The sequence below is a fragment of the Leptonotus elevatus genome, chromosome 18 (assembly GCF_054856555.1).
Source record: "Leptonotus elevatus isolate MCC_2025b chromosome 18, RoL_Lele_1.0, whole genome shotgun sequence".
Lineage (NCBI taxonomy): Eukaryota > Metazoa > Chordata > Actinopteri > Syngnathiformes > Syngnathidae > Leptonotus > Leptonotus elevatus.
Window position 1 is genome coordinate 15,437,524 of NC_141256.1, and position 18,516 is coordinate 15,456,039.

Genomic DNA, 18,516 nt, shown 5'->3' on the forward strand with positions numbered 1-18,516 from the left:
TGACGTGCGTGTGCGTGTGAGGGAAGAGATGGAAGATTTGAAGCCTGCAGACGGTGGGATTGACAGGCCGAGTGGAAATAGATGTGACACAGCAGTGTGGAAATGGAGAAGGAGGGGGAGGGGGGAGGGGGGAGCGGGGGGGGGGGCTCGGGTGATATCAGAGAGGAGCCTGAAATTTCTGCTATCCTTTGTACAACATGACGGCCTGTCACTTTTTTTTTTCCGCCCCTCCGGTAGCGGCGTTCCGAACCGACAGGGAAGCCAACGAGGACACTCTGGAATGTCGAACGACGCGCGGGACGACTTGTGAGCCCACTTGCGATAAGGAAAGGTTTTGCGTTGTGTTTAGGGCAAACATTTGAGGTACTGGAGTGAGGAGGAAAAACGTTGCCAATGAATTTCCAACGGACAAACGGTCCAACACGCAAATACGAAATGAAAACACTCTCAAGGCGCATGGAGCAGATGCTAACACTGAACTAGCCGTGTAACAAACCCGAGCTGCTCCTTTCGTCACTCTTTCTTATGCATTTACATTTTTCTTTATTAAATTCACATTAAAAGCATACTTTTCCAGTACTTGAGTACTTTAAGTGGTTTATATGTGCTTTTCCCCCCCAAAGAGAAAAGAGAATATTTGCCTTTGAGTAGTTTTAGAGCACTGTTAGCACGTCTATGATGTTTCCCATTACATGTTAGCATTAAGCTAGTAGCCTTAAGGCAATGTGTTTGAAATACTTGATGTGTTATTGTTCTTCGTTCGTTCACTATTTTCCAAACTGCTGCTTGTTATCAAGTGAGTCGAGCTGCCATCGTTTGAGGGCTTGGCGGAGGTCTGCCCGTCGCTTCTTCAATCTCATCCCCGATCTCGTGCGCTTGCGTGCGGTGCCACAGAGCGAACAAACGCATCAAAGTTGCGCCACACGCGACATCAACGCCCTCCGTGTCCTTGTTCTTGTTCTTACCTCCCGGCTTCCTTTGCGTGCTGACACAAAAAGCTCAGCTTGCGTTTAGGTGCTTGCTTTTTTTTTTCGTGGGGAGGCGGCGGCGGGTTAAAGTGCCGCCTACGCCGGCTTGGTCAATATTTCACACGCGTGTTTGCCGTTCCGCCGCCTCTCGTTTCCTGCCCGCGTCCGTCATGTCGCAGCGGAAGAGCTTGATTGGAATTACCGCCGCACGAACGGCGGCTGATGCATAATGCATGTGGCCAGCATCTTTTTTATCATTTCAATCATCATGCTCACAACACACTCGTGCAAACACACAACTGTCACACACATCGCTCACTCACTCACATTTTGTCGTCAGATGGATGATCAAAATGCGTGCGACGACCCGAAGGCATTTTTTGGGGAAGGTTTTAGTTTGGCTAACATGTGGCGTCAAAGTCCGGTCCTCGAGGGCCTGAGTCGTGCATGTTTTAGAGGTTTCCCATGTTCAACACAGCTGATTCATATTCTGCAAGGAGGCTGTTAATTATCCTGATCGTGTAGAGAAACCTCAAAAACACGCAGAGCTCAGGCCCTCGAGGACCGGATCTTGACGCATGTGGCTTAGCCTAATGCTAACAAACAAAGCAAAATGCCATTGACATGCTAGCAGTTAGCATCGATAGTAACGGTTTTCGAATAATTACTTGAAAAAACATAGCAAAGTTTTTTCACATCAGAAATTCTAGTTAAACTCTTTGTAAAATTGACTTAGAATTTACTTTACTAGGCGTTTTCAAGTAAGTATCACTCCCCATTTTTACAGCGTATGAACGCAAATGCGCACGTAAACAGATAATATACACTCTAAAAACAGTTGGGTCATAAGTATAACCCAATTATGGATCAAACATGGACCGATCCACTTTATGGGTCAATTTGATCCAACTTTCTTGCTTGTTTTATACAAAATGACCCCATTTTTTGACCCAAGTAAAGGACATGACCATTTATTATGGTTTTATGAGTTGTTTCACGCTAAAAGACACATTTCTTGATTCAAAGTAGAGGATCGGTCCATTTTTGACCCGTAGATGGATTTTTTTTTTACCCAACTCTATGCTCGCACAAATATATATTTTTTTATCCTCTATGAAAAGTTGTAGAATATTTTCATTCTTCTTCATTGGTCTCTGCTTGGCTTCTTTTTTTGCTTGCTAAATTGCTTGCTTTTTCAGCTCTTTTCTGGAACAGCACATAAATAAGCACAAACATACACTATTTTGAATCAAGTATTGAGACAGGCCTCTCAAATACTTGACAAACAACGCTGTGGTCCCCAACTGCATATTTTCTTCCATTTTCACATACAGCAGCGCCATAAAAGTAGTAGTCGCACATTCTAAATCTGTTTTGACGCTTCTGTTCTTTATTTACGTCTCCAGCCAGACTGAGCGTCTCACCAACGCCGCTCATTTCAATAACCGTGTCAAGAGACTTTTCGCGCGCCGTTTTAATGACATTTTCTAATCTCCGGGAATTAAACTTGGTACAAGCGCGATCTCGAGGGGGGGGGGGGTATCGCTCGCTTTTTTGTAAAGAAAATAAATCGTGCGCTTATTGGGGCGACGGGACGAACGATAACGGCTGTCAAGTCACGGCGAGTAACGCCGCGTTGTCAAATGGATCCGTTTATGCTGCGGTGGGAGCAAATGAAACCTCGGGGCTTGCTTATGCAGATATGAAGAGGCAGGTGAATTAAGAGTGACATTCAGCAAAGTCTTGGCTAATTCACTTTTGCTTGTTATGGCGCAGGAAAAACAAAAGCGCGTTAAGGGTGAGGCCTAATTGAAAAAGGGAAGCACGCCGGCGGCAACGAATGTCGCGGCGACATTTGCTGTATGACGCACATTGTGATCGCAAACGCACAATCGTGCACAATAGGAACAAGGCGTGCAATGTCAATTAACCACATGCTGCTTCACCAAGTCTAACGGAAAAAAAGACCAGTTCAGGAGCCGCCGAGCTTTCTTTTTAAAAAAACGTTTCCCCTCCCCCCTCATTCAGGTCTGCAAGCTGAAAAAAAATGCACACGCATGCACGCGCGCGCGTGTGTGTGTGTGTGTGAGATGTACATAGGAGCTCAGTGCGGTTTCATTAAAGTTAAAGCAGGTTTCCGCACCTTGACTGGTGAGCCTTAGCCCCCGCTTTTACCGGATAACAGCACAAAAGGAAGGCCCGCGTGGCCCCCGCTTGCCGACGAGCGCTTTATCAGATCGGGAGAGAGCCGAGTGGCCCGCAGAGGCTCCGCTGATGAGCTGCTTATCTGACATACTCAACGAGATCAGTGGCGTCAAGTGCATCAATGCTGCTCAGGTGTACAAGTACGTTCGCATCGCAAAAGACGTCTCATTGTGGATTCTGGTCGGTCGTGTGCGATGTGACGTAACCGCCGAAAAATGGTTGGATGACCCGCAAACGGACGAAGCTCTGATTAGTACGTTCTGTGACCAGATTAAGCCAGCTATGAAAATTAAACGCCTTTTTGTTGGGTTGTAACTTCGGCAGTTGTTGATATACAATCCTAAAAATGAAAAAAAAGTGTTCCTTGATTTGAAGATTTCTTGCCCAAATTAGAGTAATAAAAATTGTAGACCCCATACCCCAATTAAGCCACTTGAAAAATTTAACGCCTCACTTCAATAATTTTTTGTTGTTGCTTGCAACTTCCAGTCTACTATTTGATATACAGGCAAAATAAGGACCGGCTCTTGAATAAATTGTAAACCCCAAGTAGTCCACTTCAAAAAATTGAACACCTTCCTCAAACATTTTTTTGTTGTTAACTGCAACTTCCAGTGTAGTTTTTTTCTATACACTTTTAAAAAATAAGGGCCACCTCCGAATAGATTAAATATTCCAATTAGTACACTTCCCTAAAAGAGTTTGTTGGTTGCAACTTCCACTGCATAGTTTTTGATATACTCCACGAATAGATTCCACACCCATATTAATCAAATTAGAAAATTAAATGCCTCTCTCAATTATTTTATCTTCTTCATTGCTTTCAACTTCCAGTGTTACTCCCAAAAATACGGGCCACCCTTCAAATAGACTTATATATCATATCATATCATATGAGTTCACTTAGGATAACGAAAAAACGCCTACCTCCAATAAACGAGCATGTACTGCCATCCGCTTTGGATGCGATCCAAAGTGTTTCGTGTGTTAAGTGGAGCTCACCGCGGCCATGCCGTTGACTTGATCCAGGGTTAGCTGCAGTAGCTCGGCGTCGCCGCTCTCGGCCATTAGCTTGAGCGCGGGCTGCTGGCGGCTGGGCTGCAGCAGTTGGGCCACACTTCGGACGCACTGGCGGGCGGACGGACGCACAAAGATGAAAAGTGGATAAAGGCTTCGAAATGGAGCAGAGCCGATAAACCAGAGGGTTGAAGTTGAGGAAAACGTATTAAAGCCAAGGTATAAAAGATTGCAGTATAATTCACTCCCAAGTATTGTGTCACCAACGGCTGCCAAATATAATAAAAGATGAAAAGAAAAGATGAAAAAACATCCAATTTTATAGCAATCCGAGAACAGCTGCCCAACTATCCACTAACCTTATCAACTTCACTACCTTCAATCATAACTGAGATAGCTACCTATTAGCGGAAACGGACAACTAGCTAGCAAATTAGCTACCAACCTACAAGCTTAGCATGCTAACTATGTAAGTACGTACCACGCATCTAATTAGCTAGTTTACTGCCTTAAATTAGACAATTCGCTTATTAGCTAATTGAGATTTTTTAACAGCTAATTAACAGAGTGGAATTTGTTACAGCCAATTTCGACATTACAAACAATTAACAATCGGCATCTCTAGTGATTATGAGTCGTATTGTTTTTGTCACGTTATCAGATACACGGTGGTCATAAATGGCTCCAGACCATGTATTATAGTGTTTGTATTATATTATATTGTGTTTATGTCGAAAAATTATGAGAGTGGTACTAATAAGAGGGGGATTAAGTTGGGGAAATCCCCAGGTACGACCTATTTACATATCAAATTAATGAGCTAACTGAAAGCAACGTTAGCTATCTACCTACCCATCTAGCTAATAAGGTATTTAGCTACCCGACTAGTGCAAGTCCGCCAATAATAGCATGGGGTTTAATTATTTTTTCCTCATTGAAGTCATCTAATAACACTTGTGGGTTGTATAAAAATGCGGCAAACGCCAGGGAAATTTAATCAAAAGGACGGTAAAAGAAAAATGCACGCTGAATAGCCACTGTGGTCCATAATGCCTTTAAGAAGGTCTCCAGTGCGCCTGAGCACATCGTGTGCCGCCGCCATCGCCGCAAGTAATATATGGCTATTACAATGCAATCTGACTCCTCTGCTCTGCTGGTTTCATTCTGCCGCATTCAAATTAAAGCGGAACACAGTAAAACGTGGCCCCCCCGCTCCCTCCCCTTCGCACCCCCACCCACACTTTTCCAACGCTATAATATCAGACAGCCGCTCGGCAGACGCTCGCCTTCTCGAGCTGAATAGCATTAGCGCTAAACTAATATCACGGTCAGCCGCCGCTTGATGTACAGAGCGCCGTTCAGCTCGGACGGTCGTGAATATCATTAGCGGGGTATTGTATAGCGACGGGTCAGCTAGCACCTCGAGGAGGTCATGAGAGAAGCAGCGCCGGGCCGACGCTAACGGTAAGCTGCAGGTTGCCCACATTGCGAGGCGGCGCTGAATACAAATCAGTAGTGCGTTATAGTGGTTGACCGCTAGCTGATTTGTCAGATGTGCTACTCCACAATGTTTAGAGTGTGACATTGACGAGTCGCTATATTGTCAGATTTACCAAAAATCTGGTTGAACGCCGATTTCAACCTAAGTAGAATATATCAAGAATTTAGAAAATTGGATGATGTAATTTGGAGAAAGGGATTTTCTTGTATTTATTTTTAAGGTTTTTGTGTGATATCGGCTACGGATCATCTTGCCCAAGTGTGCCCGGCAACAAGTGACCAATCAAAGCAAATCATGTATTCCATGAGGTTTCACCTGTGCCGGGAGCTTGTGTTTGGTGTTGTAGAGGGATCGCACCATGGTCACCACCTGCTGACCCAGGTCCACCTCCACCTCGGGCCCCTGGCAGCGGGTCAGCATTGCTGAAGTCAGCAGAACCCAGGGGTTACGCTCGGATGTGGCCCTGCAGACAGGAAGTGAGGGCACAACAGAATTGGATTATTTGCTACACGCGCACAGCATAATCAATCAATCAATCAATCAAACTTTATTTTTATAGCACCTTTTTACACATTAAAATACATTTCAAGGTGCTAAACAATTTAAACATCCATAATACAATAAAAAGCCAGTAATACACTTTTGGATCAAATCAATTGGGTGGTCGGCAGGCCAAGCCAAAAAAAAAACCCCAAAAAAGATGGTCGTCATTAACTTTGTAAAGGCAGAATTTGTTGTTTACCGGCCATTGTGTTGAACCTGATGACCTTGGCTGTTGGATTTTGACCACGTCTGACCACCAGGATTCTTCCAGCACAGGTGAGCATTAATTGATCTCCTTTAGACTCTCGACCAACTATTTCTTCCTCAGATAAGGAAGCCAATAGCTCCCACCAAGGCCAATCAATACCCGTTAAAGAAACGTTAAAGATCTCCAATTATATTTATTTATTAATAAAAACATCAATACGGTGTATGAGCAGCACTGCACTTTACATGAGCATTTTTTTTTTTTACTTTTTTACTTTTGCCCCCTAAATATAAATATTTAAATTGAAATTAAAAAAAATTGAATAAAAAAACAGATATCTGTGCATTCTGTTCCGTCCTCTGTTAAAAAACAGGTTGGTTCCATTTTTTCCCCCCAACCTCTTCGGATGACGACATGACCCCCCCCAAAAAAAAAGTATTATAGAGAATAGCTGTAAAGTGTTGCTTGGATTTCACAGATGCTGCTTTTTAGATCCAGCATTACCATTAGCACAACGGGGAGCCGACAGCTGGCTAATAGCGACGTTAGCATGATAGCACACAGGCCTCATTATACACATATGAAGGGGGATGAAAATGCATTTTGAGTTTGTGCGCCGCCGCCGCCAATAATCAACACAGGCAAAGTCACAGGTGCGATTAGCATGGCTAACACCTGCTGAAACGCATCTCAGCAGGAAGATGGTGTTGCCGGTGGCTGATGAATCCTCGGGATTGTGTCATGAATTCATTTCAAATCTAGTGTCACGTTCCGGCGGCAAAGTGGGTCCTAATTAAGCGGGAGGAACGGGGATTATTATCTACGCCGAGGACATTAAAAAAATTGTTTTTATTGCTGTTTGTTTGCGAGCAGGACACTATCGAATCTAACAAAGTGATTTCCATGAACGCCGGCGGGGGTGCGAGGAAGAAAACATGAGCTTTTATGGGGAATCAGGATGAAAAGTGGAGCCAAAAATGTAGAAACTCATTTAACACCGAGGGAGCACCCATTACATGAACATGATATTACATACGCTATTAGGTAGCGAGCTAGCTAACTTATTTGTCAGGGGGGGTAAATTGCGACTGAGCGAGAACCCGCAAAAGAACAAGATGTGAGACTCCATAAAAACAAGAGAAAAAAAAAGAAGAAGAAAAAAAAAAAAAAGAACATAGCCTCCCGAAGTGCTCCGAGCAAATCTCCTCGGAGTGCACAGACGGGATTAAGAGCTGAGTCATGAGTGGAGGAGTTTCGTCGTGTGACGTTAACGCCTCCGAGCGCGTTCCAGGGCAACGAGTGAAGGCCCACGAGAGGCAACATTGAAGCATCCTCAAGCCAAGTTACAAACATCCACTTGCTGGGATTTCAGGGCGACAAGGGAGGAGCCACAACAAAAAGCCATCGGCAAAAAATGAGGATGACTCCGAGTTACTGTATATCGGAATTATCATCCGAATGTTGATGAAAGTTGTGCTTAATGAGAAAGTCAACCCCAAAATGTTATTTAGTACTCTGGTTAATATTTCCTTCGTGGAATATGATTTAAGCAGCAAAATCCAGCCATTTTTATCCATCTAAGGTGGCGGCCATTTTGCCCCTCGCTGTCAACTGAAGATGACATCAACGTTGCTCAGGTCTCAGGTAACAACCAATCACAGCGCAGCTTCAGAAAACCGGTGAGCTGTGATTGGTCGTCGCCTGAGCCTTAACTGTGATGTCATCTTCAGTTGGCAGCAAGTGGTAAAATGGCCGCCCCCTGAGATGGATAAAAACGGCTGGATTTTGCTGCTTAACTCATATTCCACAAATGCAATATTAATTAGAATGTCATGTTTAGACAAGTGATGTCACATATAACATTTCATTGTCAAGAAATGTTTAAGGTTGACTTCTATTTTAAGCTTGGGTCAACTGATGGCGAGATAATTAACTAGAATGTAAAGAATGAACCAGTTTGTGTTATGATTAATTCATTCTGGTGTGTGACTTAACAGAATAACACGAAGACAAACAAAGAAGACTTTCACAACTATCAATTTTTCGCAGAGGATAAAGAAAATCTCTCAGTGACTATTGTTCTATTATCTGTTTATATTTAATCACAACACTGTGAATATTAATGCTACTCGTTAGCCCATCTATGGTGTTTTGCATCGTGCGTTAGCATTAAGCTAGCGGAAGACAAAGCTGTGTAATTGTTTTAAATACTCGTACAAGAGACTCTACGCATGCCATGCTAAATTTCACATACCACATTATATCATACTGAACATCAATAATGAGCGTTACGTTATTCAACACCATACGAAATAGTTGATTAGCATCCACACTGATTCTCATCAGAGTCCATTTTTTTTATACGTGCTACGAAGGAGCCGGCGGGATAAACTCCCACGGTGGAGTCGTCAGCAGAGTTGGAGAGGGACGTCATTACGGAGCCATCGCTAATGCAAGCAAGCATGGCTGAGACACGCCAGATGTTGCACGGAGCCCCCACGCACCCACCTCCCGAAAATAAAGTTTGCACCAGCTGCGGTCTGCGGCTCGTACTTTGCCCGTCAGCCACAAGAAATAACACTTTATACCGGTAGGTAAATTTGGAGTTTAAATTTGGAGTTTAAATTTGGAGTTTAAATTTGGAGTTTAAATTTGGAGTTTAAATTTGGAGTTTAAATTTGGAGTTTAAATTTGGAGTTTAAATTTGGAGTTTAAATTTGGAGTTTAAATTTGGAGTTTAAAATGAACGGGAAAAAATAAAGTATAAAATATAGTTTAAAATCATGTTATTTAGAACTAAAAAATACATTTTACTACTAGAGGGGGGGATGCTAAATTAATCCAACAAATAAACTCAGATTCTTGGTCACGCAAACACCTGGTAGGCCGGATTAAAAGAACACCACAGAAGAAGTCATTAAGTGGACTTACACGTCTTCTTGCAACATGGGCGGCCAAGCTTGCAGCAGCAAGATGAGCGTCTGGAAGTCCTCCCACTGGCGCGCCGCCTCCAAAAGCTCCAGGAAGAGGCTGTAGCGCTTCTCTTCGTTCTCCACGTCTTCTATCTGCGCCTGGACCGGCGGCGGGGAGGAGAATCAATCGTCAACAAAATGTACATGGTCACAAGGGCCAACGGGGTTGGGAGACAAAACACTCTACCACTGAGCCATGCCGCCCCATCATCATACATTGTCATATATCCAAGTCCAGAAACCCTGCCACAGTTTGGCTTTAGCCCCAGGTGCTAGCTAGCTAGCTAGCTAGCTAGCTCCCTAGCTAGCTCCATGGGTGCTGATGAGTTATTAACATTGTTTTTTAGTTTCAATTTATATTTTAGCCGTTTTGGATTTAGTTATAGCAATATGGCTCAATAAATAGAATTGTATTCTTATCTGTGTTACTTTCATGAGAGAAAGGGCAACGGGTTTGTACATTTGCTATCTTTAATGGGAGGGCCGGTCTCTGCCGGTCGGAAGAAGGGAGTCACAGGCTTATTATTATTGTTTTTCTCTAATCTAATTTATACCTATGGGAACAGATTCTCTTGTATTTACTAAGTTGTAACCAAATGTACTGTAGGCTAATAGGTAGAGACATTTCATATTCGCCCACTTTTTAATAAATAAGGATGTGACGGAGAGCCGGAGACAGAACCTAATAGAACACGGCTTCAGTGTCATCAGCCTTTTGTCATCAGAAGCTTCTGATAATTATTTACCTTTGCAAAGGGACTTCTTCACCAGGATCTCACCATTCAGTTAATTGAACACGCAAAGAGTACAATACTTAATATTGTCTACTCTAACAGTGCTCATTTACCTGCTAGGGAGCTAGCTCGCTAGCACAAATGGCTAAAGCCAAACTGCGGAAGGGTTTTTACTTTCTGGACCTGGGTTTACCAGCTCTGATTAACACAAAACTCAAGGGACTGTATTTGAGAAAATGTTGTAAAATGTTGCAATCGGTTGAGGGGAAAAACTGAAAAGCTTTATCTTGCACGACACCAAATTGAATGTCTTCTTCCTCTCTAAAGTCTCATAGAAAGCAGTCATTCTTCCGATGAAAACGCAATGCACATAATGGAGGCAAGTAATATTGGGAGAAAAACATCATCTGAGTTGGGACTATTATGGCCCCTTCCGTCACAACACAAAACACAGCAAAGCGTTTCCATTGATTTGAAAATGATAGCAAAAAAGTGTGAAATCTAAAAACCATCCAAATGATTCCAACATATTTTTTTGTGCGCGTAATGGCCAGGTGTCCTAATACTTTTATCAATAAAATGTACGCCCATCTGGCGAAAGCTATTCATTAGGCGCCATTATGAGAAGCGCGAGTTTGAATGGTGGCAGAAGTGAAAGCAGGAGAGGACGTGAGCGCAGTCATTAATTTCGGTCTTCTGCTGCCATTTAATAATTCTCAGAGTGATTTCTGTCTGGGAAGAAAATGAAAAAGTGGCAAAGTGTTGCCTTGCGCAGGTAGCCCGAGCTCCGTCAGGCTTCCACGTGTGATTAAATCATTCACCGCCAGACCTTTTCAAAGCAGAGTTTTACATATTGCCAGACATTTTCCGGCATTTCGACTGACCTGCGGAATATTATGGTCTGTGACGATATACGGTCAGGTGCATAAATATCGGCACATGGACAATTCTCATCTTTTTTTTTCCCCTCAAAACTTCGCCACAATGGATTTGAAATGAAACGAACACTTAGCTTTAATTGGAGGACAAAAGCAAAAGATGACAACTGTGTCCATGTGCCAATATTTAGAGACCTGACTAAGTTTGGTAGGTAGATATATGGTTAGCTATACAGTATTCCCATGTAAGTAGGTGGATGGGATGGTAGGTGGCTAGCTAGATAACTAGTTCGCTAGCAAGGTTTGGAGGTAGGTAACTGGAAGTCTAGGTGGCTACATATATTTGTGTATAGATTGGTAGAAACAGGATATGGCTAGCTAGCCAGTTAGCTAGCTAGATAACTAGCTAGCCAGCCAGGTTTGTAGGTAGGTAACTGGAATTGTAGGTGGCTACATATATTTGTGTATAGATTGGTAGAAACAGGATATGGCTAGCTAGCCAGTTAGCTAGCTAGATAACTAGCTAGCCAGCCAGGTTTGTAGGTAGGTAACTGGAATTGTAGGTGGCTACATATATTTGTGTATAGATTGGTAGAAACAGGATATGGCTAGCTAGCCAGTTAGCTAGCTAGATAACTAGCTAGCCAGCCAGGTTTGTAGGTAGGTAACTGGAATTGTAGGTGGCTACATATATTTGTGTATAGATTGGTAGAAACAGGATATGGCTAGCTAGCCAGTTAGCTAGCTAGATAACTCGCTAGCCAGCCAGGTTTGTAGGTCGGTAACTGGAATTGTAGGTGGCTACATAAGTTTGTGTATAGATCGGTAGATACAGTATATGAGTAGCTCGCCATGTTCACGTTAGTAAGTCAATAGATGGGATGACGGTTGGTTATGTGTTTAGCTAGTTAGCTCGAGGAAATGGTAGGTGTGATCTATACATTCGTAGGTAGGTAGGAAAGTTGGTTTGTAGTTCGGTAGGTAAAGTCGATCGGTCAGTCAAGACAGCTTAAGCAGGTAGAGTTGGTAGCAAGGAAGCTAGCAAGTTAGCTAGGTTATTATGCAGGTCGGCGCTAGGTAAGCTAATGTAATTGAAGTTTAAAAAAAAAAAAGCAAGCGGGTAGAGGCAGGTGATGTAATCATCATTGAAGTTGCCACATAGTGTAGGCGGCGAGACTTTATGAGGGAAATGGATATCATAGTCCATTCATCAAGGAGTTTATTAGCAAAAAGAGCTCCCCTTTCTTGAAGTGTACCATCATTTATCTTTACTTAACGCTGAAGGGGGAAAATGCGGTGCGCTTCATTCATTGCTAATGGTGTTCCTCCGGACCACACGCTGCTCTAATGGATAATTAACGCCTCCTCAGTCTGGCCCCAGTCTTTAATAGCACTCGTTTAGCGTCACACCACTTTGTCTCCTTTTGGGAAAATGGACGCCACGCGACCGCCGGCGTGTGTCATTTATACGGCGACGCCAAATGAACACGGCAGAGCCTCCGGATGTATATTTTTTGTATACACACAAGTTGGAATTTAGACAGAGTAGAGCGAAAATATGCCACCGAGTATTACTGGAAGTTCTGATTGCTCATTTCCATTTGCATGACTATTCGGTTTGCATTGAGATGGTGAACAAAATAATACCGTTTTAGTTGAACATTTTGTATCTTTGCTCTCATCTCCATACACCTCTCATGGCCTTCACTGATTGGACGCCGTTATCAACCCTCAACGACACGCACACACAAATTATGTCAAGATTACTCAAGCATGACAAACTTTATTTTTAACTCATTCACTGCCATTGACGCCTATAAGCGTCAAAAATTCATTATGGCCCCTTCCATCCTTGTCTGGTCGGTGCTGGATTTCACTTTCCTTTCTTTGGTCCTTCCTCGGGTCTCCTGACGGCCTCAAGACTCTGGCTGGATTCTGAAGTGTTCGGCTTAAGTGAACGGTATGGGATTTTTAAAATAGGTTTTAGGTGAACTAATGCATACACACTCACACGCACGCACATACACACCCACATACAAAATAAAAATGTATAAAAAAAATATTTTTTAAAAATATTTAAAAAAAAAAAGAGCAATGATGATGACATGTCAAATCGGTAAAATTACCGAATGAACTGAGCTCTCCAGAAAAGAAAAAAAAAGAAAAATAAAATATTCATTTGAACTATTTCTATTAGTTTAACATTTTTTCCCCACTTTTGTTAACAAGAGTATGAAAACCTAGATTTTTTTAAAATAATCTTTGTTTTTTGGGGGGGAAAATATTATTAAAAAATGAGGGGCGTCAGGCGATAATTTTTTGAAATTGTAATTAATCGCATGACTTCAATAGTTAACTCACGATTAATCACAAATTTTACATCTGTTCTAAATGTACAATATTTTTTTTCTAGGTTTTCATACTCTTGTTCACAAAAGTGGAAAAAAAAACGTTAAACTAATATGAATAGTTCAAATGATTTTTTGACGTCTATAGCCGTTAATGGCAGTGAATGAGTTAATAATGATGCACCACTAGAGTACACAAATCATTATTTAATTGTTTTAATCTGCGAATACTACCCTATAATTACCATGAGAGAAAAATCAAGGGGAAAAAAATCCACAAATATAGGATGGGATTGGGTAAATAAAAAAACTTGACTTTTCCTCATAATTTTACTATAAATTTTAATTTCCGCGTGTGACTACACCGCCATGCGTTTTCCCGTGAGAGATACTTGCATGAGGTTTCTTTCCATCTATTCAAGCACACATTCGAGCGCACACACCCACACGGAGCACAACAAAGCAAGCTCGTGGAGGTGGACACACACAATCAAAAACCATCACTGACACGGGCGCTTCAATAAACGGATTTCTTCCATATGTCGCCTTGACTACCTCCCCCAAGGCATAAAAGCCTCGCTAAATAAACGCGGTGACACCCAAGCTGTCAGATACCTTTGAAAATTGCCTTCTGCACATAAAATGTTTTAATAATTTTTTTTTTCATCTTTTAACATGAAAGCCGCGCACACGGCTTAATAAAGAATGCCATGCTGTGCGGCGAAATGCCAACGTGTACATCAAGGCTGGGCAGTTGCCACATTTGAGGTGTTTCTAATGTAGCGTGCTAAGCGCTAACACGCTAATGAGGCTCCCTGTGGATGACTTCGGTCAATTTGAGATGTTAAATCAATGCTCGTTTTGTTATTATTCGTTTTTATAATGAGATGTTGGAGTTGTGAAAAATGGAACTTAAAATAAAAAATGACTGCACAACTGCCCCCCCCCCCAAAAAAAAATGTTGGCAAATGTTCTTGATGTTAGATGAAAAAACTTTGTTTTATTATTAAACTTAAATCTGTCTGTTTTTTGCTTTTTAATTGTCACTTTTTTTTTTGCCACAATCACATTCCTTCAACTTGCTCCATCCCACACCTCCCCACTGTTTGCACCGGTGTGCCGCAGGGCTTTATCCCGAAGCCTCTTCCCTTTATTACCATCATTTTCCCACTAGGCGATATTTTCCAAGAATTGTTAAGGCTGAGTGTTTTATTATTTATCAGTCTGAGTATTAAAAATGATTAACTTCTTTGTTATGGAAAATTAACTTTATAATTGCTTTTATATATATATATATTAAAAAAAATGTGGGGGGCGCTTTGTGAAATGAAACAACCGAGTGAATTTTGAGTTATCTGACTGATACGTAATAGCTTTTGTGAGCACAAACTTGAGATATGAGCGCTGCCTTGAGTTCAGAATGGTCCCGGTAGCTTAATGCTAACACACGATGGAAAACGCTACTGTTGGGTTTAAGATTAGCATTGATAGTCGCGGTGTCAAATTGGAAACATGATTTGGAAAAACGAGTGTTCTGAGTTACACGCATTGTCAACTTGTATTCGTGAGGCACCACTGTTTTACTAATACAGTAGCTCCGCCCTCGGTTGCCACGGCAACAAGCGCTGGACTCGCCATTGGCTCAGCTGTAAATGGAAACGAGTTGCCACAGAAATATTCTTAAATTGTGGGGGAAAAAATGCACACTACGTCTTGTTTAAATGCATACTAATGCTCTCAAAGTGCTGAGGAGAGAAAATTAAGAAAAGATTCAGTGTCTTGCTGCCCTTTATTATTTTTCCCCCCCCTTCGTCCGAGCACTAATTTGGCGCGTACCCCGAGGATGTGCAGCGTTGTGCGATGTTAAACGAGCAAAGTGGGATGAAAGTGCGCATGCTAATGAGGCGGCTGCCAGAAATTAAAACGCTGAATATAAAATCAAGACGGGAGTTTTATTGTTTGAGGTGGAGTCGGGACAAATAAAGAAGATGCTTGAAGAATTAATGATAGTTATCTACAGCAAATTTACATAACTCATGGCTTAATTACACGTTGGGAGGCTGGATGCCATTATGTGTCATTACTTCAAATAATTCTCCAACGTCACCTGAATGTTAATGAAGTGGATGCTGAAACGATTGCAAATTTGGAAAAGAGTATTTCCTTTCGCTAAACGTATGCCGCGTTTCAATTGAGAAAATAAAGACATTAGCATCAAGTTCAACTCATTTAAATACAATCCAAAAAGTACTTTTTGACAGGAATCAATGAATCTATTGATTATTCAATCGATTAATCATTTAATTGGATTAATTTTAATTTTGCATTAAAGTGTATAACAAAAGTATTTCCCTTCCCTGACGACTGTTTATTAACCAAGTACTATTAAGTACTATGTTACCGGTTCGGTCATTGTTTTCCAAAGTAAAAACTGATGTTTGCAAATGTCTTATTTTGATTAAACACAGAAGATAATCAGTCTTCCTTCATGAAGGACTACAAAAATCAGTCAACAATTATTGTTGATATGTTGAAATCAGAGGATTTGGACATTTAAAAAATTAATTTAAAAAAAGCCTCCAAACGATTATTAAAAAAGATGTTGAATAATTTGATAATCGATTACTTGTCAATTACTCGATTAATTTTGAGTTTCAGTTTGAGTTTATTTGAACATGAAAAAGAATAAAAACAATAACAATAATAAACATACGACAACAACAAATAAAAAACTACAAAACATTTTGACAACTCTAAAGATGATTAATATTAATTTGGAGTTGTTTAAATTTATATATTTGCACCTTTTTTTATTTTAAAATGACTAATTTAATACATGTTGCATAATTATAGTGTTTCAAAGAAATTTTATTTTATTTTATTTTATTACTTACTCATTATTATTATTTATTCATTATTATTTAAGTATTGTATTCATTTTTTTTACATTTTGCATCGTACCAAAAAAAACCAAATGATTATCCTAATCGTGATCGTACCAAATTAATCGGGAATCGGGAGGAATATTTTCTTCATAAATCGAGCAGCCCTACTTTTCAGTAATGCATTTCTAATGTATTTAAAAATAAATATCTATTCTGAATTCACTTTACAGGGTCTTTAATCGTCTTATGTGAACAACACACAGTAGTCTACCTTGATCATCGCTTAAAAGTTGCGGCTTTATCTCCTTGTCCTTGACCCGAGAGAGCGTCAGCGTCAGGAGGCAGCATTTGGGCTTGTCAGTGCATCTCGACCGGGGAGCGGCGGCGTCTTGGGCCTTTCTGCGAGCTCATTAATATTCATCGACCCGCTGCAGCTAATGTCCCGAGCGGCGGCCGGGAATGAAGTCGTAGAGGTCGCGCACTTTGCACGAGAGAAAGAGAACGGGCGGGAGAGAGAGAGAGAGAGAGAGAGCAATGTCGAGGATTTAAAGACAAAAAAAAAAGAAAAAGACGATAAGAGACAAAATGAGACGCAAACAAGGAAAGGGCAAAAAGCGGGATGTTGCGTTCGGGCGGTTTATCACCAATTCAAAGAGTGGAGATGAGAACACGCACTCGATCACATAGTGCGCATGTAAAGTATCCTGTCTCCTACTTTCTACTTTTAAATTGAGCGGCACCTCATCTTGCAGTGGGGAAGGTTTTTTTTGGTGCTTTTTTTTTTTCACAACAAACGATTTTTCACTGCTTTTTGGTCAGATTACTGACAATTACTACAGAATGGGAAAAGCGGCTTGAGTTTGGGCTGGCGAAAGAAGTGGAGGGGTTGCAAAGTGTGGACCTCGAGGTTAAATGAAATGAGAAGACAAAAACAAATTGAGCCCATCTACACACACACACATCTGCTTGACAAGAAAGTTCAGCCCTAAAATATCAATATTAAACACACACACACACACACCTACGTACAGTATATTTTAATATTAAGCCCATTTGCAGCCAGCCTCGGCCCTGTCCTTCATCATGCATGCGACATTCGGGGGTGGGGGAAATGGGGGTGTATCCCATGAATATTCCATTAGCAAGAAAAAGGTCAAAGAGAAAAAAGGAACGCTGCAAGCGACGACACGTGAACGCAAACACGTGCAATTACTTACGACCAGGATCCGATCGGCGAGGAGAACAATGTGGGTAAAAATTTGCAGACAGACAGACAGCTAGCTAGCTAATGTCTCTTATTCTTATCCTATCTATCTGTCCATCCATCCATCTATCTATCTATAAAATCTCACAATCAGTGGACCTGGTATAGAGCCTTGTAGAACACCACCATTATCCATCTATTCATCCATCCATCCTAGATAGATAGATAGATAGATAGATAGATAGATAGATAGATAGATAGATAGATAGATAGATAGATAGATAGATAGATAGATGTGGTGTTCCACAAGGCTCTATACTAGGTCCACTGATTGTGAGATTATGTCTTCATATTTTATTTAAAACTGTGACCCTGCAAATGGTTGGACCAGCTGAAACCGTTGACTTGCCAAACCCGTCTTGGGTTGAGTACATACGCAGTCAGCTTTCCAATTTAGCTTACAACAAACCAGCGTTCCCCATCCAACACATCCCACTTTGTTCTTCCCACTCGGATGATTTCACCTCATCCTCGGGCCGCCGTTTTCGCCTAACTTCAACTTCCTCATCAGACTGCTCTCGTTTTATTGCGCCTCCTCCTGTTTTTTATTTTGCAGACTGAATCATCCACGTCGGGCACCGGCGAAATGACATGAGGCCGTCTCTCCAGGCTATGAGCTTTAAAAACTAAATCAAGTGTTGGCTGCAGAAGCCCCCCCTGAAGGTCGTGAATGAAGTCTGCTCAAAATAAGCGAAAGGGCAGTTTAAGGACGAGCTATCGCGACCTGTGACCTGCTCAGAGCGGCCTCGCCTCCATCACATTGATTATTTATCTGGCCAGCCGGGAAGACGTCGCTTAGCTCGCTCGGGTTCTTTCACATTATAGTTCCGTACAAGAGCATGTTTTGCCGATAACGTTTGTACAAATACATTATTTTTTTTTTTTTTTGGTATCAAATGAAAATGAAATCCTCCTTGGTGGAGGTAATTATGCAAATTGGTCTTTTCAAGCAGGCGCAAAGCGAGCATTCACGCTGCTTGCAGAATCTGCATT

At 41.6% G+C, this 18,516-nt stretch overlaps 1 protein-coding gene across 1 annotated transcript in view; it reads right to left on the reverse strand.

Moving 5' to 3' along the window:
- Window positions 1-18,516, reverse strand: part of nbas (NBAS subunit of NRZ tethering complex) — a 102,905-nt gene that overhangs the window by 2,575 nt on the left and 81,814 nt on the right. Inside the window, exons 50-52 of the mRNA XM_086061444.1 lie at window positions 9,374-9,513; window positions 6,007-6,154; window positions 4,176-4,301 (exon numbers count right to left, since the gene is read on the reverse strand). Coding sequence (XP_085917570.1) covers window positions 4,176-4,301; window positions 6,007-6,154; window positions 9,374-9,513 — 414 coding nt within the window. The remainder of the gene's footprint in view (window positions 1-4,175; window positions 4,302-6,006; window positions 6,155-9,373; window positions 9,514-18,516) is intronic.